This window comes from Trachemys scripta, chromosome 4, assembly GCF_013100865.1.
Source record: "Trachemys scripta elegans isolate TJP31775 chromosome 4, CAS_Tse_1.0, whole genome shotgun sequence".
In the NCBI taxonomy this organism is placed as follows: Eukaryota; Metazoa; Chordata; order Testudines; family Emydidae; genus Trachemys; species Trachemys scripta.
Genome location: NC_048301.1, coordinates 69537617 through 69564368, shown reverse-complemented (window position 1 = coordinate 69564368; position 26752 = coordinate 69537617). Strand labels below are relative to the sequence as shown.

Genomic DNA, 26752 nt, shown 5'->3' with positions numbered 1-26752 from the left:
ATCTGGAGACAAGAAGATTGAGAGGGGACATGATAACAGTATTCAAATACATAAAAGATGGTTACAAGGAGGAGGGAGAAAAAAATTGTTTTCTTAACCTCTGAGGATAGGACAAGAAGCAATGGACTTAAATTGCAGCAAGTGCGGTTTAGGTTGGGCATTAGGAAAAACTAACTAATGTCAGAATGGTTAAGCACTGCAATAAGTTGCCACGGGGGGGAGAGGGGGTTATAGAAGCTCCATCATTGGAGATTTTTAAGAGTAGTTTAGACATACCTCTATCAGGGATGGTCTAGATAATACTTAGTCCTGCCCATGAGTGCAGGGTACTGGACTCGGTGACCTCTCGAGGTCCCTTTCTTTCCTATGATTCTATGAAAAAAGAAAAGACTGCCTTACATTTCTCAAAGGGCCCAGTTTTTAATTAATTTTAACTCAAACTAACATTTATTTACTCCATGCATCTGAAGAAGTGAGGTTTTTTACTCATGTAAGCTTGTGCCCAAATAAATCTGTTAGTCTTTAAAGTGCCACCGGACTCCTTGTTATTTTTGTGGATACAGACTAACATGGCTACCCCCTGATACTTAACATTTACTTATAAATTCTCAGAAAATTCTATACTCAAAGAGGAACAGCTATAAATTTGGGAAGGATACATTGTATTTTTCATATATATAAAAAAAAGGCTGAATCCCTGCTTTAATTGCAAAATGAAACTGCCTTAACTATGAAATTGTGGCCATCACCTCCATAATATTGTCATTTCTAAGGGTTCTTTTAGGCAAAGAACTAAACATACTGATAGCATTTAAGTGATATCAGCATGTTTAAAAAAAGAGTACTTAGCCCCAGAATTAATTATTTTCCTTTGAAGATTACTGGAAGGCAAATGCATAATAGAAAAAACAGTTGTTAAGATGTATTTAATTTTGTAAATAAATCTCAACTAAATTAAAATAATTTTACTAGAATATTGGAGTTATTAAAAATAAAAGTTTGTGACATAGGAAATTCATAATTAAGGTTCACAAACAACCTTTACTGTCACATTGTATCCCACCTATGGTCCACATATTTTTTGAAGCAGTATCTTAATCACATCAGGTCATTGCAATTATCAGAGGTAACCCAAACAGTATATATTTTGAAGGATGAAGATTGTGCTCATAGCCTTATAAGGAATAGTGGCGATGAGATAGTAATTATGGACTGTATATAGAGAGATCAGAGGTTAGGTGTTTCTTACTGCCACTGGGTGGTTAAATTTGAAGCAGTCTGTCTTTGTAGGTGCTCCTGAATGATGGTGGTGAGGGTGGTATCTGTATCTGTATCTACAGTCTGGTAGTTGATGATATTTCCAGTGTGAACTGGAGCCAAAAGCTAGGAATTGCATTGCTGAGATAATCATATAACTCTAGTTGTTGATATCTTTACTGTGTTCACTGGGATACTAGGGTTTGGGTGCATATTAGAAATGTGATGTGAAATTGTTATTTGGCTTTATGGTGGCTTGGTGTCAGGGGATGGTTGAGAGTTAAGGTTATTTATGGAACCTCAGTTTTACATTTCCAGCCTTGAAATCCTTTTTTTCTAGAACTGCAAGATAATAATGTTTTATTTAATTGATATGCAGATAGAATCTTAACAGAAAATTAATTATATTTTGCCTTAGACTTTTTAGAAATTATTTTAAAACATTGACATGATAATTTGTTGTAGATCATTCATTCTGATATAAAAACATATTTTGCTTATGGCAATGAAATAACTTAAGGTTAAAAGTGTTAGTATAGACATATGCTCTATGTACTCCCCCCACTTCCATGCACGTTCTTTGTTATACACTATCTTGCAAAATACACCTAAAATAGCAAACATATATGTTCCTGCATACCTTAAAAAAAAGACAAAATTCTCCTGCCTCTCTCCAAAATTTCTCACTCGCTGTAGCCAACTATTCCACTCTTTTTGAATGTCCCTCTTGTGACTGATCTACAGGCTTCCCTTATATATCACAGCTGGTCACATGACTGTCACTCGGCCCTTAGGGAGCAACAGTTAACCAGATCCCCCAACAAAGTACATCCCTCCTCATGCCTGCCCTTAAAGGGCTCAAGCTTGCAAACATGGTCACTTTGCTGCAAATGATTACTACCTTAAAGGGCACAGACAATCCTGTTACAAAGATTAATCCTAATGCGTACAGTACCCTGTTATAGCCCATCAGTAATTATCAGTACTGGTAGACAGTTTTCAATCCATATGAATAGATTTTTATCCAAGCTAATTTTCTGTTTTTTGTTTTTGTTTTTTTTTTATTAAATTCAATTAGGAGTTTGAGATACTGATCAAAAACTTTATATATACTGTATCAAAAATCCAAATATGATATGTATACTGTGTTCCTCTAGTCCACCAATTTTGTAATTCTTTTTAAAAAATTGTAAGGCAAGATTTTTTTATGAGGAACTGATAGTGACCCCTATATTTAGGTTACCTAATACTTTTCATGATAATTCTTGCCAACCCTTTTTGCTCCATTCTTTGCAGCAATTTTGCTATTTTGCAGGAGGTGTTTCCTCAGGCTAAAGAAGTGCCTTTTCTTTGTTCTGTGAAACTCCAGTCAGATTTAGCTAAATTGTAAAGCTTAAAAATCACAATTTCCCTTCTCTTATTTATGTTCCTCAGGAGAATTTTGGCGGCATGCCAGAATCACTGAACATCTAAAAAACCTTGCCCTGCCGCCATCAGAGCAGCAGCAGACACTGCACTGGGGACACCTATGAGCTCCAAAGCAGCTGTAGCAGGATATGGGATTGGGGAGGGAGGTTCTGCTTCCGTTCCATTGACCAGAGAGTGGCAGGACTCTGAGGAAGAGGGAAAGGTCTGAGGGTAAAATGAATATGCAGAGACAATACTCTTGAAGAACTCCAGTTACTGGTAAACAACCTTTCTTCTTCAAGATGGGCTCATGTATTCTTGCTGCTGGGAATTTAGCAAGCAATAAAACCCCAGGAAGGCAAGCTGAAAACTTGCAGTTAAACAGCAGTTGTAAAACTGCCCTCCCAAACTGAATATCTGACTGAGAGGCCAGATTGAGAGAGTAATGCTATAGAAGGGTGTGCATTTGACTCCAAGTAGCTTCTCTACAGATTTCCAGACATGGACAAGTCTGAATATGACAAATAAACAAGGGCGTAGTAAGTAAGAATACTGAGGTGATTTTACTTATTCCAGTATCTGTCTCATCAATGCTGTATACATACCATGTAGAGTTGTGGTGTCCATTTTTAAAAAGGATGTTGAAAATTTGGAGAGAGGGTGCAGAAGAAAGGCACAAAAATGATTCCAAGGCTGGAGAAAATAACTTGTAAAGTCAAACTTAAAAAGCTCAATCTGTTTAGCTTAGCCAAAAGAAGATTGAGAAGAGACTTGGGTACAGTGTATTAGTACCTCCACAGAGAGAGAATACTGGGTACTAAAGTGCTCTTTAATCTAGTGGAGAACGACACCGCAAGAACCAGTAGCTAAAAAGTGAAACCATACAAATTAAAATTAACAGTGAAGGTGATTAATCATCAAAATAAACTGCCAACAGGACTGATGGAGTCTCCATCTCTTGGTGTCTTCATATCATGACTGGATGCCTTTCAGGAAGATATGCTCTAACCAAACAGAAATAATTCGGATCAATGAAGAAATAAGTGGGTGAAATTTAATGGCCTGTGACATACAAGTCAGACTAGATGATATAATGGTCCTTTCTGGCCTTGATGATGGCCAATCATATGAATCCATTAATCAAAATCTATGAGGTCAGTTGGAGTAAATCCACGGGGGCAATTTTTAACAGCATCCTGACTTTTGGATAGCCAGTGAAGTTGTTTGAGGATGAGATGTTGATATGGTCACAGATCTTTTCTCTTTGGATATGTGAGAAAGTTGGTAATGTCTGCACAGGATGTGATGATGAAAATATCTTTCAAATCTTTAATCAGTTCTGTGAGCCTGTTAATATGAGGAGGTTGAAAGATACAGAATACCAGATTATGAATATTTATAGTACCATTTTTTGCCTAGGTTAGAATCCTCAACCAGCCCGGTTGCTTATTTTATTTTTGCCCCTTTGATAAATAGTTTTGTTTGCTTTACCACAACTTTCCCTGGTACATTAAAAAGCAAGCTAATAATTCCTACCTCTGTTTTCCCATTGTATTTAAGATATTCACAATCCTCTGCTCAAATTAGAAAAAAAAACTACAAAGATTTGAATGTTTCATGTACACTGAAAGATAAAAGCATGAGATACCCTATTTTTCTGGCCTGTAATTGATTTAATTTGACTTCTATAAATAAGATTTTTATTCCATGGTAACCCGAGAAAATAAAAGTGGGAAGAAGACTGCATATCCCATGAGTAGATAATTGGTCATTTCCAGGCTAATACTGAAAGAGTAATGTGGTTATAATTGACTTATTTCTACACAAAAGCAAAAAGAATGGTTCCCCTGCTACCTGTGTTGTTGCTGTTGTTGGCTTAATTGACAATCATGGGTTAATATATGCAGTGTTGTTGTAGCCATGTCAGTCCCAGGATATTAGAGAAACGATGTGAGAGAGGTAATGTCTTTTATTGGACCAACTTCCGTTAGTGAGAAAGACAAGCTTTCAGGTTTACACAGCACTGTTCTTCAGGTCTGGGAAGGGAAGAGGGGAAGCAGCTGGCAAGGTTGTTAGTGTGTTAAAATATAGAATCCACTATAACAACAATCTGTAACTCACTAACAAACCCTCCGAACTGCTTCCACCCCCCTTCCTTTCCTCCCTATGACTGGAGGGGTGTGAATGGGCCACTTCACCTTGAATGGTCCCTTGAAATATGTGTTAACTCAGGGTACGTCTTCACTACCTTCACTTGCTACCGTATCGGCGGGTAGCAATCGATTTATCCGGGATCGATATATCGCGTCTCAATAAGACGCGATATATTGATCCCCGAACGCGCTCACCGTCGACTCCGGAACTCCACCAGAGCGAGTGGCGGTAGCGCAGTCGACGGGGGAGCCGCAGCCGTCGATCCCGCACCATGTGGACCCCAGGTAATTCAGTCTTAGATACTTCGACTTCAGCTACGCTATTCGTGTAGCTGAAGTTGCGTATCTTAGATCGATCCCCCCCAGTGTAGACCAGCCCTCAGCGTTTCCCAACTGGTATAACGTGGCACAGTGGTGTGCCATCAGGCTCGAACAGGTGTGCCATGGAATTTTTTGAAAAACTAAATGTGAGAACAAAAAGACTTTCCCTTGTATTTTAATTAGTGTTGGAGCCAGATCCCATACTGTACTTTTGCTCTCTGGGACGAGGCCCCATTTTAAACATTATGCATGTGTCACATTCTATTCTCCAAAGATAGGCAAAGTAAGAAAAATGCTGCTTGAAAACTTATTAGCGTTTGATGTAAGGATACTTTGTATTTTCACATATGATGTTGGCAATTTGTGTTTTAATGGTTATAAAATTTTAACTTTTTGATTCTCAGCAAATGTCCATGTGCCTCCCCATATTTCTGCCTTCCATTTAGCAGAAAGGTTTTCAAACTGTGGGGTGTGACGCAGAAGGAGGTGCGCTCTACAGTTTGAAAAGCATCACCTCCTGCCAGGACCCAGCAGATCAGAAGCTGGTGAGAACTGCCCAGCCCACTTGGTCCCCTGGCTCTCTACACTGTGGGAGCCAGGGCGCTGGCTTGCTTTTCTGCAGCCCTTCCTGCCCTGGTCCCCAAGCCGAACTAGGCTACCTCTGGATGGCTAGAGTTCCCTAGGCAGGGCAGGTAGCACAGCTCCAAACTACCCCTGACATGCTCTTGCCTCTCTCCTGAAGGAGCCTGGCTCTGGCTGGCGCTGCCCGTGGTGCCCAACTGCCATGAGATGCTCCCCAAGGCACTCGCTCGCTGCTGCCCTAGCATTCCTGTCTCTGCTGCTGCTCCACAGAATGTGGTGATCAGTATTAGTACCAAAATGCAATGCTGAAAATTCTGCAGTCTCTCTATATGGAAATAAATACATATATGATTCTTGGGTATAAAGACAGAGCTTATTGCTAATAGTCTATCAAATAGACAGGAGGTGCTAGTATCTTTCAATCATTATTGATCTGCCTGGGATTTGAGCTAGCAATTTAGCAGTGAAAAGCCATACAGCCCACTACCAATCTCTTGAACCATCCAGTAGTCTGGCCTTAAGAATATTTTTTCTTTTTATAACATGAATAGTGTTTAAAGTTCCTATCTCCAGAATTTCTGAATACATCTTTGTCATGAAAGGTTTAAAACCTGAGAAAAATAATGTATTTAGAAAAGTTACCCATGCTGTTGACTGGAAAAAGATTAGGAACTATTAGCATAATAAGATGCCAGCAATTAATATGTATGAGACTTGACAGAAATGTATATACACAAGCTTCCAAGGTCATCTGACTCCTCCAGTCCTATCTTCAAGTGATAGTTTTTGCAGAGAGAGGAAAAATGAATGCATGGAGGGACTATTACTATAACTACTATGCAAAATCAAGAAATATTCAGAAAACAACTACTTAAAAATGGAAACGGCACCCTTCAATGCAATGGGAAAATGACACTTGTACATACGGATATATGTTGATACTTTCATGATATAACGTTCATAGCTATGACATGAATAAAGGAAAAACATAAAACTGAGTTCACTGTGCACTTCAGAGTTATGTTAATGATTGCATTTTACTGAAATAGCAAAGACAAAAGGGGGACCCTAGGTGAGTTCTTTGTTTATGCATAAAGAGTTGTGTGCCTGCAGGAAAACACAGTGATGGATGGGAGTCTAATCAAGATGCACACTGCAAATTTGTGTACTGCAAAAGTCAGTGTCAGTTGTCAGGCTAAAATCTCCACATATCTCTGAATGTTTAGGGATTAGAATATAAATAATTGAGTTGGGGGGAGGATGTGGGAGTGAAACCCTGCGTAAAAGCTTGCACATTATAGAAAAAGGGATAGGATCTTGCAATGTTCACTTATAAAATGTGTAGATTAGCACAGGATTTAATGTGCTTGTTGAAACCTTCAACCCTTGCAGTGCAAATAACTGGTGATTAGCCACATTCTTTAAGTGGTGACGTTGTTTTGGAATTAGGGAGATTAAAATATTGGGCTTGATTTTTCACTGGTTTACACCTTGTGCAGCCTCTTGCAGGAATGCAAAATGGTGTAAAATGCTACTTTCAGAGTAGCAGCCGTGTTAGTCTGTATCCGCAAAAAGAACAGGAGTACTTGTGGCACCTTAGTCTCTAAGGTGCCACAAGTACTCCTGTTCTTAAAATGCTACTGTTTTATTTGGTTGTGTCTCACTCCCTCTTTGCAATCACATAGCACAGGTGCAGACGACTACACAAGATGCAGTGCAATGGAGAATCAGGGCTATTTTGCTTGAATTTGTTTCTTATGTGAAAACCTGAAATTCCGAGGTATTTATAGTATTTATTCTGAGGTATTCACATACATGAATAAAAGAATAACTAAAAATGGCCACTGTTGTCTGGAAGCAGTCATTTTGGGTAAGTTTTGCCTCCATTCATACTTACTTGCTATCTGAGGCTATCCTGGTATTTGTGCCCTAAGAGTCAGGGCCGGCTCCAGCTTTTTTGCTGCCCAAGTGGTGAAGCAAAAAAATAAATACATAAAGATTAAGCCGCAATTGGCGACACTTCGGCGGCAGCTTTACCACGCTGCTTCATTCTTCGGTGGCAATTCGGCGGCGGGTCCTTCCCTCCGAGAGGGACTGAGGGACCCGCCGCTGAATTGCCGCCAAAGACCCGGATGTGCTGCCCCTCTCCATTGGCCGTCCCAAGCACCTGCTTCCTTCGCTGGTGCCTGGAGCCGGCCCTGCTAAGAGTGCACTGTGCTTCTGAATCCTGGCTGTGCTTTCTGGAGCATCAAATCTAGTGGATGTTCTATTGTGCAGGAGAGTTTGAATCAACCTGCTGGGCTACAGGGTCTTGCTGCCAGGGGTTCTTTCTTTTCCTGCAATCAAATGTGGAGGGGGACATACTCAAGGTGACCAGATGTCCCATTTTTAAAGGGACAGTCCCTTATTTAAGCTCTCCTGCAGGTGTCCCATGTCCCATTTTTTCCATCTTTCCCCCCACTCCCAGTACTGGCGGGTCCTGCTGCTGGCCAGATCCCTGCTCGTCAGCCGCTTGCCCACCAGTGGTGAGTGGGGGGTCCAGTGGCCAATGATAGGGGGGTGTGTGCAAGGCTGGTGGTGGGGCAAAAATGCAGCCATGGGGCCAGCCGCTCCCTCTGCTGGTCTGTCAGTGCAGACCCTGCTGCGTGCTGGTTCTTGACCAGCAGGGTCCTGCCCCCCATCCCGTTTCCACCCGGCACTGGCTGCGCGCTGTGAGTTGCAGTGGTTGCTAAGTGCAAACAGGCGCCAGGCATGAGCCGGTTATGTTTTGCTTCTGCTGCCCATCCATCGGCCTTTTACATGCTCCGCCTCTCCCTGTCCTCTCTCTGCTTTGCCCCGCCCCCCCCATCCAGCACCGCTGCTCCTCCATATTCTCCCCCACCCCCGGTGAGGCGTGCCCCACTCTCAGCGCTGTACGGAGAAACAGCCCCTGGTTGGTGCACTCAGCTCATCAACAGCCTGGCTGGCAGGCTCCTTCCTTCCCCCACTGCCTCTGGCTGGGCTGACACCCCAGGAAAGCCCAAGAGGCACTGACCAGGAGGCACCGAGCCCTGAATGTGCCAAAACTCCACACAGCACTGGCCCAGAGAAGCCTCTCTGCCCCTCAGCTAAGCTATGGAATGGTGTGGAGGGGAAGCGATTTCCAGCCTGTTCATGCCCCAATCCTGCAGGCTCTACAGCAACCCCCCAGGCGCAGGGGCTTAGCACCTTTTTCACCTGGCCCCCTGCCCTGGGCCCTGCCCCCAGGGATCGCGGGATTGCTCCATCCCCTAGGCACCCTCCCCTGCTGAGCCACGCCAAAGCCCTGCAGTCAGGTTCCCTGGGCCCTGGTGCACAATGCATTCTTAGGGCTTAACCCAAAATGTAGTGATTCCTCATATTGGAATCTTGGTGCTTCAGAGAGCAATACCAGCTACAATGGACAGCACTAGAGGTGTTTTACCTAGTATGCTCTACCTGGTAGATTGTGCAGCCTCAACATGATATATATAGTCATTACCTAGGACACTGTAAACAGTAATGGATGAAATTAAAAGAAAATGTGGACTGCGTATCAGGAAACCTTTCCTGGTAGTCTGTGAATAGTCTCTCATGGGAAATGTTAGAAACCTCTTTATTTTGCTCTTTTATAACTGGATTAGAGAAAGCACTGAAAACTATGTTATAGGGAACAATCTGTACTAGCAAGGGGAATGGACAAGAGTTTTCCTTCTCTAATTTCTATGATTGGGATTAGCATTATTTGTTACTCTTATGTATTCAAGTACAATCTATCCTACAATCTGTTTACTCCTCACTTACTATTCTCTTATTTTAGTACCAAGCACAATACATGCAAAGTAATCCATCTATTTCATTTTTATATATATTGACTTTAAAAGCTCTTTGATAGGATTCTTACAGTTAAAAGGGAAGAACAAGATGTTTACCACAAAGACCATATTGCTGGACTTCTCATCTTGAACTGGTCTTTTCAATCAAAACATTTGCTCATTGCACAGCAGTGGCCAAAGATGTGAACAAGATATTACATCGTGTTAAGAAAAACATAGAGAATAATACTAAAAAACCTGCTAAGTAATTAAATGTCACACTTGTCCCGTGTTCAGTTCTTGTCACACCTTCTCAAAAAGGATATAACAGAAACAGTCTAAAGAAAGGAAGCAAAAAGGAACAGAGACATAGAAGACTTCCATATGAGGGAAGATTAAAAAGATAAGGACTAGGAGGCAAAAGTTTACTTGAAAAGTAAACAAAATACAGAAATGAAACATTTTGAACCAAACCCATTAACAAAATGTCTCCTCAGTTGTGCATTTTGTTGTTATTTTGGGGCTTGGGGAGAATTCCAGCATCAGACTGTTGTTTTCTCATGTAATCCTTCACTTTGCCCCATCAGAACTCTCTTCCCACCACAGTGAGGAGAGGGATTAGGCAGGGAACAGACAGTAGTTTGCTTCTATTTGTGTTCAAGGAAATATTAGCATCTCAGCTGTAGGTCATTAATCGCCCTGCCTTTATTAATCCCTATAAATATTATACTAAAATAATTCATGTGTTAAAATGTTTCCTGCTAATTAGGCACTTGTGGTTGTGCTCACAGGGACTGTTCTTTCCTTCTCAAATTGTGAAACTTGTTGATAGTGGGCAAGAAAATAAATACTTTATAAAACCTTCAGTCAGACCATTTGTGCCCATTATCACATCTTGTGATCTGACTGATCTTTTTCCATTAAAGCCTAACTCTGTCCCATATATTTAGTAATATGATTATCTAAGCATGATGTATATAATTCTAAATTACTACTTTTATTATGATATTATCCACATTCCAAACCTCTTTCCATTTCTTACATTTCATTGTTTAACCCTGTTCAGTTGCTTCATATATGAAAGTTTGTTTATTGTTTCCTGAGAGTCATTTGTTCTAGTTCATTCTCACTGAAGTCTTAGGTACAATCTCCCCCTTAAAGAAAAGATGCTAGCCATTGTGTTTGTGATGCAATGTAACTAACTCTGGCCACATCTATTCATAATATCACATGAGCTGCTGAAGCTGCCAGCAGGTAGTCTGAGTATCTTTTTTACTGTACAATATTAATGGCTATTCTGGTTCCATTGCTTACAACAAACTATAATTGACTAGTTTGTGCCCCTTACTTATGATATATTATTATTGGTTACTCTTAGTTCCTTTCTTAGGGCTAAATTTTCCTCTACACTTTTCCAAACCCAAGTAACAGTGCTTGATACTGGGGAGTTGTTTTGGGAAGGATAAGGAAGACCTTCCACTTCTATGGCCAGTAGACCCTGATCCATCTGCTACAGCCTGTCACTGCCTTACCATGCTCACAAACCCTGCTGCACAAGGATGCATAGCAAATCCCTGTGGATACTGGCTTTGTGACTTTTCTCAGTTTCCCAAATCTTGACTCACTAGTGCATCTTTCTCCTGTGTCTGAACTTCTCTGCAGTTTGGAGAAAAGATAAAGATTGCCCCCTTATTGCATTATATTACCTATCCAAAATGGGATGTAGGTATTTTTCAATCTTGCTGTATAAAATTGATGCATAGGTGGCTGACTACATGTGAAAAAATACTTTGTGCTTTGTATTAGAAGCAGTTGAAGTGGAATTTACAATGATCAGGATAAAACAATGGATATAATACTTGGCCAGAAGAGATATTATTGTAAAGTAGAAAGCCAGGGAAACAATGACGCTAGGGAGAGAGTGCTGACTCAATAAAAGGAGATGAAAGCTGACAGTCAGGAGAAAAGACCCTAATTCAGTTAGTGAGAATGGGATGCAAGCTGGAAGTCAAGCAAAGGCAACAATTATATTTCAAGAATCGAGGTTAGGAGCCTTCAAGAAAGCACCAGATCTGTTTAGGGTCAGGATGGAGGTTAGGAGGCTTGGAGAAGTCCTGGACTACAGGACTTTGGGATGTGGAGGACAGACATTGGGAACCAGGGAGAGGGCTTTACGCCATCATTGTGATGGAGTTTGGAAACTGTGGAGGGTGTTGATCCCATTGGTGAGTGCAAGTTTGATAGCTGGAAATAGAGTCCTAATCCCAACAGAGGTTGAGAAAGAAGGAGAGTGCTTATTCAGTTGGATTGAAGTTGAAGGAGAGGACTCTGGTTCCATTAGTGGAGTGGAGATTGACAGCAGAAGATGATTTGGCTAATAGAAAGAAGGATAGAAGAAATAATGCAGAGTGACAAAGACAACTTCAAGGAGGAGGATGGAATTCCAATGACTGGCATCTGTTGGGGTCTTTTCAGAGGCTTTTTGTCCATTCCTTTGAATGTACTGCCTCTGACATGACCCAGAAAATTGGGGCACAACACAGATCTTGTCTAAGTAGGGACTCTCAAAACCAGTGATGGGTGAATTTTATAAATTCTTCTTCGAGTACTTACTCATGTCCATTCCACATTAGGGGTGTGTGCTTGCCAGATGCACCAGTGCCAGTAGTTTTTCCCTCAGCAGTATCCATAAGGGAACGTCTCTGGCATCCTCTGGCGTCCTCTCCTCCACAGCAAAGTGGTGAGACTCCTGATGGACAAAATGGCCTCAATGTTCTACGTCAACAGGCAAGGAGGAGCGTGTTCATCGGCTCTCTGCCAAGAGGCTCCCTGTCTCTGGGACTTCTGCATCTGAAAGCTGGTCACCTCCCCAGCATCAGGAATGCCCTAGCAGATCACCTCAGCAGGAACTTCTCCTCTCATCATGAGTGGTTGCTCCACCCGGAAGTGGCCTGCATGAGCTTCCAGAGATGGGGAACTCCCCAAGTAGATCTACTTGCCACCAGGCGAAACAGAAAATGCTATTGGTTTTGCTCCCAGCAGGGACTGAGCAAGGTTTCCCTCTCCAATGCCTTCCTCATGTCGTGGGCCAAGGGTCTGATGTACACGTTCCTTCCGATCCCTCTGGTCAGCTGGGTCCTAATAAAGATCGAGAGGGACAAGGCATAGGTTATCGTGATCGCCCCTGCATGGCCTCGCCAGCACAGGTTCGGCATGCTCACGAATATGGTGGTGGCCCCTCCTTGGCCCCTTCTCTACCATCCGGATCTGCTGTCACAGGATCACGGTTGGCTCCTACACCCCAACCTCGAGTCTCTACACCTCTTGGCATGGATGCTCTGTAGTTGAACCTGGAGGAGCGTACCTGCTCGGAGGAGGTCCAGCAGGTCCTCTTCAGAAGTAGGAAGCCATCCACGAGACTAACTTACCAGGCCAAGAGGACGAGGTTTTCCCGCTGGGTGTCGGAGCGCGGCATTTCTCCCTCATGTTCTTCAGTGCAGTCCATCTTGGACTACTTACTGCAGCTCAGGACCCAGGGTCTGGCACATTCTTCCATCAGAGTGCACCTTGCGGCCATCTATGTGTTCCACCAGCCGATCCAAAGTCAGACGGTCTTTTTGCATGACATGACCCTCAGTTTCCTGAGGGGCCTCAAGAGGCTTTACCCGCAGGTACGGGCCCCTGTCCCACAGTGGGACCTTAACCTGGTCCTCTCAAGGCTCACCAGCCTGCCTTTTTAGCCGCTGGGCTCCTGCTCCCTCCTACTTGTACTGGAAGGTTGCTTTCCTGGTGGCGGTGATGTCGGCGGGACAAGTCTCAGAGATTAAGGCCTTGACCTCGAAACCTCCTTACACAGTGTTTTGTAAGGACAAGGTCCAGCTGCGGCCCCACCCAGCCTTCCTGCCAAAGGTGGTATCTTCTTTCCACACGAGCCAGGACGTAGTCCTGACAGTATTCTGTCCCAAGCTGCACAAGACCGCCGAGGAGAGGCATTTGCATGCACTGGACATCTGGAGGGCCATGGCTTTTTACTTGGAGCATACCAAACCTTTCCTTAAATTGACCCAGCTCTTCATCGCTATGGTGGATAGGATGAAGGGCCTTCCGGTTTCTTTGCAGAGGATTTCCAACTGGATCACCTCTTACATAAAGACCTGTTCCGTGCTAGCAAAGGTCCCACCGCCCATTCGTTAGAGCCCATTCGACTAGACCTCAGGCATCTTCGGTGGCCTTCCTGGCACACATCCCAGTCCAGGACATCTGTAGAGCCATGATGTGGTCCTTATTCCACACGTTCACGTCTCATTATACCATCACTCAGCAGGCCAGAGACGGCACTGAGTTCGGCAGAGCTGTATTACAATCTGCACAGCTCGTGAACTCCTACCCGCTTCCACGGGAACTGCTGGGAGTCACCTAATGTGGAATGGACATGAGCAAGCACTCGAAGAAGAAAAGACAGTTACCTTTTCCGTAACTGGTGTTCTTCAAGATGTGTTGCTCATGTCCATTCCACAACCTGCCCTCCTTCCCCACTGTTGGCATTTCCGGCAAGAAGGAACTGAGGGTGGGGGGAACCAGCGGCGCCCCTTATACCGCTTCACATGGGCGCCACTCCAGAGAGCGCCAGAGAGGCTCCATTACAGATAATGCTAAGGGGAATAACTTCTGGCGCCAGTGCATGCGCCAAGCACACACACCTAATGTGGAATGAACATGAGCAACACATCTCGAAGAACACCAGTTACGGAAAAGGTAATTGTCTTTTTTGGAGGTTTGGATAAATATATGAAAGTTCGGATACTTCTTTGAACCTTCAAGCCTACAGTGAGAATTTTCCTACGTCCCCTCACGTATAGCCTCTCCCTCACCCCAACTTGCCTGCTCACCCTTATCTTAAGGGGATGTAGGTGTCCTGCTGAAGTGTAGATCAGTCTTCAGGTTGACATCTGTGGTCCCCTTTATCCCTCCCCAGGCAGTTCCTCATAATTCTCAGTCAAATCCCCACTCCAATCCGGCAAGCGACAACACCAACTAGATGAAAAGTTGCAATTGTATTTCCACTGGGTCTGGTTGCTTCTGTGACTTTCTTAGCACTTACTTCTCAGATTTTAAAGTGTGTTTTTGAAACCAAACAGCTGGTGAGATATCTGAAACATACTTTGAGGTGCAAATATAAGGGATGCCCCAGAGAGCCCCTGAGTTGCAAGAGAATAGCAGCAACAAGGTACAGTGAAGGCGTTGCTGAATCTCCCCAAACACAGCAGCTACTTTTGGAGAAGAAAAGGGCCATTCCCACAAAGATTGATGCCCCTTAGGGTGGGAAGTGATTATCTGGACTTCAAATACCAGCTTTTGCTAGAGGTGAGTTGGGGTTAATGAACCTCTTTAATGTATCCCATAAAATGACCTGCATAAGCCTTGGGACACTGGTGTCTGTCCTCACTAGCTGTCTTCCAGTGGATATGGGAGTGAGCTCTTGATGCTGTCTCCTATCTCCACTTGCACAGCCTGCACTAGAGGTAAGTATGGTTCTTGGAAATAGAGGTGGGATATCATGAGATGAAAGTGGTGTGGACTTCTTAAACCTTTCTCAGACCTCAATAAAGGCTTGGTTCCAGAGAGAGGCAGAGATTCAGACCAGTTCTTATTTTGCCCAAAACAATTCACCCAGCCCTAAATTGACCTGCTTTTCCTCAAACAGGGAGTCAGAAATCCCTTTTCTCTTCTGTTTTTCTGCTGCAGAAATTCCCAACATTCCCATTTTGTGGGCTCCAGAGAGGGGTAAGCAACATCTTCAATTCCAGCCAATCATTTTCAAACTAATTCTTTGCTGGTTTTTTTTGTTTGTTTGTTTGTTTTTTAAAATCATCAGAAACAGCTTTCAGGCTCATTTTTCCCATTTGTTTGATTTCCTTGTGGATTCGCATAGTTCTGTTAATAGGAGAGTCCTGTAGCCTCCCCAGGCACTAGGGCTCAGATTCATCTGCTGTTTCCATTTATGTACTGTTCTCTATTGGATTTTCATGGTTTACTATGTTAATCTAATGGTGTTATTAGAGAGTGTTTTGCTCACACTATCCTCCAGTACCTGAAAAGCATTGTCATCCTGCTGCCAACCTATTATCAGGCTTCCATTTTCTCCATGCCAGCGGTTGTATTTGATTATTAATGGACATTGCCCTCTTGCTACCCCTGTCCACCTAGGGATTGCCTGGCATTCATTGCTCTCTTTCTGCTATGTCTACTTGCTGGCAGCTCAGCATTGGCTCCCTGAAGCCCTGGCGTTTTGCTTGAGTGTATGACTATGCCCTCTTGACCACCTGATTGCCTGACATTGACTATCTTTTGCCCTATCCATCTGTTGAGTGGCTTGCATTGCTTTCTTACTGCTTTTTACATCAGATTGCACATGGGCATTGACTTCCTGCTGTCCTGCCTCCTTTCTTGAGTGCCTGGTATTGTCCTCCTTCTGTTGTGTGCAGCTGTTGACTTCCTGGAATTGCTGTCCTGCTGCTTTGTGCATCTGCTGATTGCTTGATACTGCTTTATTGACTTGCTGAGTGTCTGGCATTTCCCTTCTGCTTTTCCACTTGCTTTCTAGCTTACATTATATCCTTGCTGCCCTTTGAGTCCGATATATACTGGCATTGCCCTTTTTGCTGCGCTGTCCACTTGCTTATTTTCCTAGCATTTCTCTCCTGCTGTCCTGCCTACCTGCTTAAATATCACTTCCAAATAAGCACAATTTGAAAAAAAAAAATCATAGGAAATGTGAGGAACAGGAAAAGGCTATTATCTGGCTCCAATGTGCCCTGCTTCAATCCAACATACCAGCACTTTAATATTGACCTCTGTATCTTCATCCTGCTTTGTCATAGGATTACTCAATCCCTTCTCCTCCTAGAAAAGAGTGAGAGGTGCAGTAATCTCATTTAAACTCTTTGCTGCAATTCCTCATCTGGGAACTTATTCTGTAGGTATATTCCAGTTTGCAGGACATTGCATTTATACAATGATATTCAGTCTAAAATCACTTTACTAACATTATCTACAGAAATCCTTGCAGTACCACTGTAAGGTAAGTAATTAACTATTAGCCACATATTGCTGAGGCTCAGAGATATTAAGGGATGAATGCTCAGCTGTGCCCAGTAGGCATTGGGCACAGTTTATGGATTCCAAGTGTAGTAGGGACCATTGTGATAATCTAGTCTGACTTCCTGCAAAACACAGGCCATAGAACTTCCCCACAATAATTTCTACACTATATCTTTTAGAAAAAAACATCCAATCTTGATTTTAAAATTGCCAATAATGGAGAATCCACCAAGACCCTTGGTAAATTGTTCCAGTGGTTAATTACCCTCACTATTAAATATTTACACCTAATTTCCAATCTGAATTTGTTTAGGTTCAGCTTCCAACCATTGGATCGTGTCATATCTAGATTGAAGAACCCATTATCAAAGGTACTTGCCTGTCTCCCAGGCAGGTACCTATAAACTGTAATCAAGTCACCCCAAGCCCTCTCTTTGTTAAGCTAAATAGATTGAGCTCCTTGAGTCCATCACTATAAGGCATGTTTTTTAATCCTTTAATCAGTCTCGTGGCTCATCTCTGAACATTCTCCAGTTTATCAAAATTCTTCTTGAATGATGGACACCAGAACTGGACACAGTATTCCAGACGCAGTCATACTAATGCCAAACACAAAGGTAAAAAACTTCTCTACTCCTACTCGAGAGTCCCCTGTTTATCCAAGGATCGCATTAGCCCTTTTGGCCACTGTGTCACATTGGGAGCTCATGTTCAGTTACTGCTTCCCAGGATAGAGGTCCCCATCCTGTAAGTATGGCCTATGTTTTTTGTTCCTAGATGTATACATTTTACATTTAGCCATATTAAAACACATATTGTTTGTTTGCACCCAATTTACCAAGAAGTCTAGATCACCTAGGGTAGGTCTACACTTACCCGGTAGTTCGGCGGCAAGCAAATCGAACTTTTGGGTTTGACTTATCACGTCTTGTCTGGACGAGATAAGTCAAACCCGGAAGTGCTCGCCGTCGACTGCAGTACTCCAGCTCAGCGAGAGGAGTACGCGAAGTCAACGGGGGAGCCTGCCTGCCGCGTCTGGACCGAGGTAAGTTCGAACTAAGGTACTTCGAACTTCAGCTACGTTATTCACGTAGCTGAAGTTGCGTACCTTAGTTCGAATTGGGGGGTTAGTGTAGACCTGCCCCTAGTATCAATGACCTGTCCTCTTAATTATTTACTACCCCAGTTTTTGTGTCATCTGCAAATTTTATTTATGATGATTTTAAGTTTTCTTCCAGCTAATTCATAAAAATGTTATATAGTGTGGGGCCAAGAACTGATCCATGTGGGACCCCACTAAAAAGACCCCCACTCAATGATTCCCCATTTACAATGGAGGAAAGAAGCTAAAAAAAATAGGTTGATGCTCTAAACAATACTGCTTGCAACTGGCCGAAAGATGCCTTTGTAGCAGTCGGAAATTGCCAGAGTGCAGCATATTCCAGACATACACCCTCTCACTCAGGCGTGCCCCTAACACATCCTCAATGCTGAGAGAATCTTCAGCTGCCCACTTATGGCAGCTTTTTGGCCTATTTACATAGAGCAGGGACCAGGATCTGACCCTGTGTGATTTGCTCAATGAGACAAGTCATTGTCAGAGTCTAGAATAGAAATAAGGATTTTCTGCTTCCTTCCCCTGAACTCAAATTACTAGACCACACCTCTCCTAAGCCATGCTGGAGTTCTCAGTTAATTCTAATTTTCTTGGTCTTGGATCATGCTTTTGAACCCAGTACCAGAGTGAACATTCTGTCTCTTTACATTCCTTTCATCTCTGTCATAATTTCGTAGAAAAGAATTATGTTACGTTAAAGTCGTCCTTCTTACAATTAAAACAAACTGACCTCCCATAACTTTTCCTAATAACTTAGATTCTTCAGATCTAATGTTACCCGTGTTGACCTGTGATATTTTGAAGGATGCCTAATTATTATAGAAAAGGTCTAACAATTGCTTTATAAAGTAAGAGGATAACATTCTTCAAGGCAACAATCTCTGTCCTCTGGGATAGAGCCCAGCACAGTATGGGATCAAGCAAACAATTTTTATAATATCAGATTTTTCAAGACATTCACTTCCCCTTTGTATGATAGTTCCCAACATTACAAACAGTATTTTGGATAATGTCAAACCAGGACCTTCCCTATGAGTTTTCTGGTTTTCACTTTGACCCTTAGAAAACTGAGAAACTGTTCCACACTGAGAAACTGACCACTACTATTACTATTACTTCCACTCCCACAGTCTTGCTCCTCCTCTCCCCTCTTTCCTTCCACCTGCTCTCCCTTCTCCAAACACAAGAGTTCTTCCCCCTCTTTTATCAAGTACCCAAACATACTCTGCAAGCTCACAATTGTAGAAGGCTGATGTCATCTTACTCTCTATCAACCTTGCATTGCTGGAGGTCCTAGTAACAGGGCTGTCTGATCTCAATGCCAGCTTTCATTCCAGTTCTTCCCCAACTCCCCATCTCAGCTCTCAGTTTGACATTTCTCCCTTTGCTGGTTCCCAGCCTGGTGTTTGGGAGCGGGTATCAAAAGGAGACATTACATTAGAAGGGTGGAGGGATGGTTTCCTCCAACAAAGTAGAGGGACTATTGGATGCATCTAGAACTCATTTTCTACCCAATAAACCAGAAATCTTCCTTCTAGCGTAGCATACTAGTGTCTCAGCATTACCACTGCGAAAACAGCTGTCTCTCAAATGTTATTCAGATTTTCTAAGTTTTAAATCAATCAAATACCAATAGAATGCCACCAAAGCAACTGACTGAGAGGCCACAGAATTTGCTATTTTTTCAGTGTTAAGAGCTTTATATGTTTTTTCAACTGAAAATTTTAGTTAGCAAGAAAACTAGGACAAAACTTCCTCAGGCAACTTCTTAACAAGCTATCAAGGCAAGTCGGTCTTGCAGGTGTGATGTTCAAATTAACAAAAATTCTAACCAATTTATTTTAAAAGATTTTGTGTTCATTTCGGAGAGATATTTATCCAGTCATTTTCACATCTACAGTTGAGTTATAATTTGATTAAAGAGCCAATAAAAATATCAAAAGCAATGGAAAGCACTACAGCAGAAATCCTATTTATCAAGTCCTATCATCTTTGCTCTTTGACATTCTACCCCTCTGATAAAATGACCCCTATATGTGTTAGCTTCTTTAGAGCAGCTGTACACTTTGCAACAAGAAGAGTCTTAAAATTAATTTTTGAGATGCTCAGCTCACCCTCTTTCAAACTTGAAAACTTTCCCTGTGTGGCACCTCTGTGTTTCCTAACTCAGTCAACTTTTATCCCTATTTTATTTCCTATTAATGAACTCTTTGCCTTCCCCACTTATTTCTGAAATGGAATCTTGTAAAATGATTTTTGAATATCTAATGTACATCATCCACTGAAATGCCCTTTGCATGCCTGAGTACTTCTGACTATCAGTTATCCAGCAAGGTTTTTTTCATGTGTTTTCGTACTACACATCCTCAGAGAGTTTCCATACAGTAAAAGATTTTAAACTTTTTGGATTGGTAGCATTCTTCTTTGTCTCTTACTTCCATAATTTTAAATAAAGGGTCCTTGTTACTTTGCAGTACTCCACAATCTTTCCCAAAGCTAGCAACAATTTTAAATTACATTGTTGCTTTTCTGGTTGCTTTGTTCACTTCCTGTAATCTCCTGTGCTTTGTCTATTTGAAGGGAATCATAGGTATCTAGGCATTTATACTGCATTCATCATTGTAATATCTGAACACCTGGCTTCTTTAACTGTCATTCCTGCAAAACTGATTCTGGACTAACGCAGACCAGCACCCTGTTTCTCTCTAAATAAAGTAACTATTTGTCACCTATGTTTCCTCCTAAACCTGAACTGAAACCACAATACTATCCTGGATCCCCTTGAGGGAAATTCACTGTTTTCAATCTCATTAGAATCTCTCCTTTTTTGAAGAGAAGTCACTTATACTTTGCAAACTGACTCTGTAAAAGTTGCATTGTGGAATTCCATGTCTCAGTGGCTTCCAGATCAAATTTGAGAGATGTTTTTTCTAAATGCTGGTGTCTTGGTGTCCACCTAAAATGTTAACCAGGGGTCGGCAACCTTTCAGAAGTGGTGTGCCGAGTCTTCATTTATTCACTCTAATTTAAGGTTTTGTGCGCCAGTAATAAATTTTAACATTTTAGAAGGTCTCTTTCTATAAGTCTATAATATATAACTAAACTATTGTTGTATGTAAAGTAAATAAGGTTTTTAAAATGTTTAAGAAGCTTCATTTAAAATTAAATGGCCAGGACCCAGGCAGTGTGAATGCCACTGAAAATCAACTTGCGTACCGCCTTCGGAACACGTGCCACAGGTTGCCTACCTCTGATGTTAACTGTGACTCATGCATTATCACCAGTAGTAATTTTTTTTTAAGTCAGAACTTATTTAACAATTCTGTTGCTGATCTACCAGACAGAATAGACTCTAGTTCTTTCTGTCACCTTTGTTGATTCTGTGGGACTAAAAGGAATACAAATCTATTTTTGTCTGAAAAAATGAGCAAATACCACTTAACACAGACAGTGGGCAGATCTGTTGAGTAAGAAGGTGCCATATTTACATGACTACTTTTCTGATCATCATCACATTTTATCACCAACTGTTTCTTTTACTTTTTAGCTATTACATATACTGTATATTAGGATTTTAAAAAATCAAAAACCTTACACACACTCAGTCTCCTTTTCATAAAAGATGTCTCTTCTTTGAGTGTAGATAGAACAGTAAGTGAATTTTTTTTCAAATTTGTAAATGTGAAAGAAGTATAATCATAGTACAGTCTTGAATTGATTCCCTTCCCCTAAAATAAAACCTGAGGCTTCAGGTAGGTGAGATGCTTCAGGTAATTAAAACAACAGATGTAGAGAAGTCAGAAATGAAGAAGACCTAATAGTCATTTAGTATAACCTCTGGTTTGTTTGTAGGATTGTTCCCTACAGCACATTTTTCAGTTGTTTTGTGCAGTCAAATTTTAAATTTTAAATTTGATGGGACTTCTACCATTTTTCTTGGAAGACTGAAAACAGCCTAACAGATTTCATGGTCAGGAAGATTTATCTGATATTCTACCTGAATTTTTGCTTAATTTAATCTTTTTACTGCTAGTTATAGTGCTTTATAGCCACCTTAATTAATCCTCTCCATGCTTGTTTTGTATACTCTTCAAATATTTGTAAATATTATGTTGTCCTTTAATGGTTACTTAGACAAATTTTCACAGTTACAGACCCCTTTGCAGTCCCTCTCAAGTGCATGCCTCTGGTGACAGGTTTTGCTACCTTTAGCCATTCTGGGTGGAACCACACAGTCCTATCATTCCCATGTTAGTCTGAGTCTCTGGGCTGCAGCCCCTCTGTTTAATACCCGTGAAAAAACAACAGGCCCATGTATTTGGTACATCCAAGACCTTTTCTGTGGGAACATGTGACCAGCAGCTGAATAGAGTGACTCAAAACAGCTTCTTCAAAATAAAGTATTTAGTCACTGAAAGGTGCAAAGCAGTCAGAGAAGAGGTTTGAAACAATAAAAGGCCTATCCACCTGGGTCTTTCTCTCGCAAGTTTTCACAAGTTCTGCTCAGCCCAAACACCCCTAACTTATGGTCTGGGAAAGACAAACACCCCCCACAGTATTTCTATCTCTCTGTCAGTGTCTCTCCTGCAGTGCCTCACTCCCATCATTCCTCTCTAAGCAGGAGTTTTTAACAATTTAGTTTCCTTGTGATCTTTGGCTCTGGCCTGGGGCCTTGGCTACACTTGCAGCTGTACAGCGCTGTGAGGTAAACCTGTCTTCGTACAGCCGAGTAGGGAAAAGTGCTGCAGTCCACACTGCCAGCTGCCAGCGCAGTGGCATGGCCACACTTGCAACATTTGCAGCTGTGTTGGGAGCGGTGCATTATGAGCAGCTATCCCAGCATTCATGTGGCTGCAACGTGCTTTTCAAAACGGGTGGGAGTGGGGTGGAGTGTGACAGGGAGTGTAGGGGGAGAGAGAGTGCTTTTTGGAGCGTGTCAGCACTCTATTTTGCAAGTTCCGAACTCCCGGCCCCCTCCTCATTCATTCACTCACTCAAAGCAAACAGCAAAATGTTTGCTTTTTCTCTGTTGTACGAGCTTTGAAACCTGCACTTCCCCATTCCTGCAGCCGGTCACAACAATGGAGAGGGTTGGCCACTTGACAAGGTGATTAGTACAGCGCTGCAAACGTTTACACTCACACCCGTGAGTCGTAGCCACTCCGCTGTATCTCTTATGCTTCTCGGGGTGGTGGAGTACCTGCAGCGGTGTACCCAGGGAGATACAGCACTGTAAGTGCCCTGCTAGTGTGGACGGGGAGTGAGTTACAGCGCTGGGGGAGGCATTACAGCGCTGTAACTCGCAAGTGTAGCCAAGGCCTGGGAAAAGTAAACCTGTTAATCTGGCTGGAGCCAGGCTTGTGGGCATTTTCCAATTAATAGTTCCCCCATTGTTCCCTGTAGACCCCTTGGTATTTTCCTCAGAGATAACTTATCTCTGTTACTTTGTTTCCTTCTTGGTTTTCTCTTATTGCCTGGTTTGATTTAACTCTGTGTGGCCAGACTGAATAATATCAGGCTGGTAAACTAAGGTACATACAGTATTCATACAAAATAATGCAGGTATCGCCCTCATTCCCTACACACACACATACATATTTTGCTCTTTTAATTTTTGTCATTAATCCTTCCAGACCCCTGATCATTGCAGTTGTTCTCTGAAATTCCCTCAGATTGTCAATAGTTTTCTGTTAATAAGATCCCCAAAACTTAATGCAGTATTCCAGAAGTGTTTACATCCAAGGTATATGGAGAGAAGGACTATCACTTTGCTCTGTGCTTATCCCACAACCATCCTTAAGGGTTAAAAGCACTAGTTTCTCCCGACAGCTTCAATGATGTAGTTACGCTCATTCAGAATAAAAATCATTATCATACTGAAAAGTGAAAATGTGGGGACATTTAATTAATTAAAAAGGTAACATTTTTAAATATAAATGCAGCTGCTGCAGTTTGCAGTCTGCTGCACCAGAGCACTCTAGTATCCAAAAATCTCACTACTGAAGTTAGGTCCAGCTTGCCTCACAGTACACAAGGCCTTACTTATACACCTGGAAACTGCATTATTGTAACTATGTTAATGAAAATTATGGTATTTATATGTATTATAAAAAAAATTAAAAGAACATTAAGGTTGCAAAGTCAAGCACTCAAAAGTTAAAATGCCAGAATTAAGCTTGTGTCTGCAGCTCAAAATTGCATTGGCCTAAAAGTGCAATAACAAGTGGATTGAATTTAGTTTCAAAACCAAGGGCTTGTCTACAGGGGCAAGTTTTGTTGCCAAAAAACTGTCTTTTGGAGTCAAAAGAGCAAGAGCGTACACACTACAATGGGACTTTTGTAGCGAAAAACGCCCAGTTTTGGCGACAAAAATCTTTCACTCCTAGGAGAGACTTTGTCTTTTCCCTTTATTGTTGACAAATAGCCAGTGTTAGACACTGCTGATTGTTTTGTTGACAGAACTGGCTTCCATCAGTAACTCGCAATGCCTGCCCTGATTGCTCTGCTCAGTGTTTTGATCTCTGCTGCCCTGCAGGCATACGCCCCTCCCCTTTCAAAGCTCCAGGAAGTATCAGTGTGCTGCTCCATTTGGGAAACAAACAAAGAGCAAATCATTGGAATGCTCCTGTTCTGCCCTGCACTAGGAACATAGCAGCAGGCAGACTGCTGCTGCAGGGCAAGGGGGACAGACTGCTGTGCTGCTTTGCCATTCCTCAGCATGGAGAGCTCATAGAGCTGCTCATGATGCTGCTCTCTGCAGCTGAGGGGACTGTGGGAGAACTGGGAGTGAATCCCAAGATGCGCAGCGATCAGCTCTTCCTTCCCACAACATTGCACTGTGGGATATATAGCCACAGTGCGTTGCTCACCCTGTGGATGATGGTGTCCCCAATATGGACATGATCTGTCAACAGAGGGAGCAAATGTGAACACCCTTTGGTGATTTTTGTTTTGTGGACTTTTGGGAGTCGACATAGTAGTAGTGTAGACTTGGTAGTGTAGAGAAGCCCCAGGATATAAAAGGCATTGTAACTCCTCTTAGAGATAAAGAGGACAATCTCTTTATTCCCTTAGCAAACAGATCAGATCCTTGGATCTGGCTGAGGAGTGGTGACTATGGGGTTGCAGGGAGAAGCAAAGTTGTCTATTACGATTATTACTATAAAGCCATTATTATTAGATACTTCTTGACCCCGGGAGTGAGAATCCTACACAGGTGGAATCTCTAGAGAAGAGAAAATTACTTATGCATGATTCTGTTTCTCTGACGATATTATCTTGCAGAGTACTCACCTGCCCACATCCCCTCAGAGTTTGGAAATTAAATTTTTTGAGTGTCCCTCCCTTTCCCCCTCCCCCCCATTAAGCCATATTTTTCATCTTATGTTGGTCATCTTGAAATTTTGAATGCCTCCTTTCTTTGAGGGAGCTTCCCTACCAATGTAATGGAAGGAAATGACTGGAACATTCATAGGCAACATTTGTACTTGGCAGAGGGTAGCAAACAACAGGCAGTAGGATACCAAGCTTGCTATCTACCATGTTACTGCTGCCCTTAAAAGTTAGAAAAACATTATGAACTAAGGGACTTATAACTGAAACTAAGGAGCTAATGCCCAGGAGTAAGAATCCTCCTGCAAGATATCTTCAGAGAGGAATAATTACAGGGAAAGATTTTTAATTTTTGCTGTGTCTACCATGAAAGGATATTTTGGTATAGAGCTCTTGACTGGTGGGTTGTTTATGTGGATGTAGGGGTGAGGCTCCTAAAAAAGCAAGGTCCTTTCCTTTCATGAGAATTAAGGCCACTACTGAGCAAAAATGACAGTCCTGTTTCTTGTGGTAGCTGGAATGTGTGGCTCACGGTCCGCACTTTTTACCTACCTGAGGTCCCTTTTGGTAATTATCCAGGAGCCCAAGAGTGGGACTTACTTTGTATAAAATGAAGCAAACTAGCCAGACGTATCTCTAATACGCAAATATAGTCTGAAGAAACTATAAACTCACCAAATTAAGACGGAGCACCCCGTATTAGGGTGTGTATTTTTTCAGAGCTACCACTCCTTATTAAGCCAGTCACAGTCATTGTAGAATGGTGAATGACACATTTCAGAAGGACTTTATTTAGCCCCTACATCTTTAATCCTATCATGAGATTCCATGAAATAGTAACTCCACCGAAGGTTTAAAAAAAAAAACTAAATAGACTTCTACTGTTCTTTGTTCTTGAATTTGGCAGTGCCTCTTCCATGTCTACTGTATACTTCACCTCTGTTACACAACAGTGAAAGAAAGTCAGTATGGTGTAGATCATGCTGTGAAACATCACTTACAATATCAATTTAACACCTAGTGAAGAGCTGATTCTGTTACCCAAGATTTTCAGAGATAGTAACAAATTGTTAGGAGTTGTTGAACTTTCCAAAGGGAAAAAACAAACAAGAAACAATCAACTGATAGTTTGTGGTTATCATCTAACAACTCCAATAATAAACACAATGAATGAAATCCTGGCTCCACTGAAGACAGTCAGGATATTGCCATGAACCTCAATGGAGCCACTATTTCACCCAATTTACATAGCGTTACTATCTCTGAAAACCTTGTGTGAGAGAATCATCTCTCCACTAGGTGTTAAATTGATGTTATAAGTGATGTTTCACAGCATGATCTACACCATACTGACTTTCCTTCGTTGTTGTGTTGGACTAACAGAGGTGAAATAAACAGTATACATTCAAGAGCCCCGCTTTCATCCCCAGACCCTGAAAATGACTTCACTGTAAGAGAAGTTTCATCCTAATTGAAACTATAAATTGCACATGTTTGAAACAATTTGGGACTTTCATTCAACTTCACTAAAATAGTGTATTGTTACATCAAATTTCCAATGTATGATTTCACTGTATTTCTCTGTAACACTGCAAAGGATAAAATAAATACCTGTTAATCTTGAGTATCAGAGGGGTAGCCGTGTTAGTCTGAATCTGTAAAAGCAACAG

At 42.0% G+C, this 26752-nt stretch overlaps 1 protein-coding gene across 16 annotated transcripts in view; it reads left to right on the top strand.

Annotated features, from left to right (window-relative positions):
• Positions 1-26752, top strand: part of GPHN (gephyrin) — a 539113-nt gene that overhangs the window by 280132 nt on the left and 232229 nt on the right. For 8 of the 16 annotated variants that reach the window (XM_034769381.1, XM_034769377.1, XM_034769380.1 and 5 more), the window contains exon 5: positions 15278-15316. The exons of the other annotated variants lie outside the window; for them this stretch is intronic. In XM_034769381.1, the coding sequence (XP_034625272.1) occupies positions 15278-15316 (39 nt within the window). The remainder of the gene's footprint in view (positions 1-15277; positions 15317-26752) is intronic. 16 annotated transcript variants of the gene reach the window in all.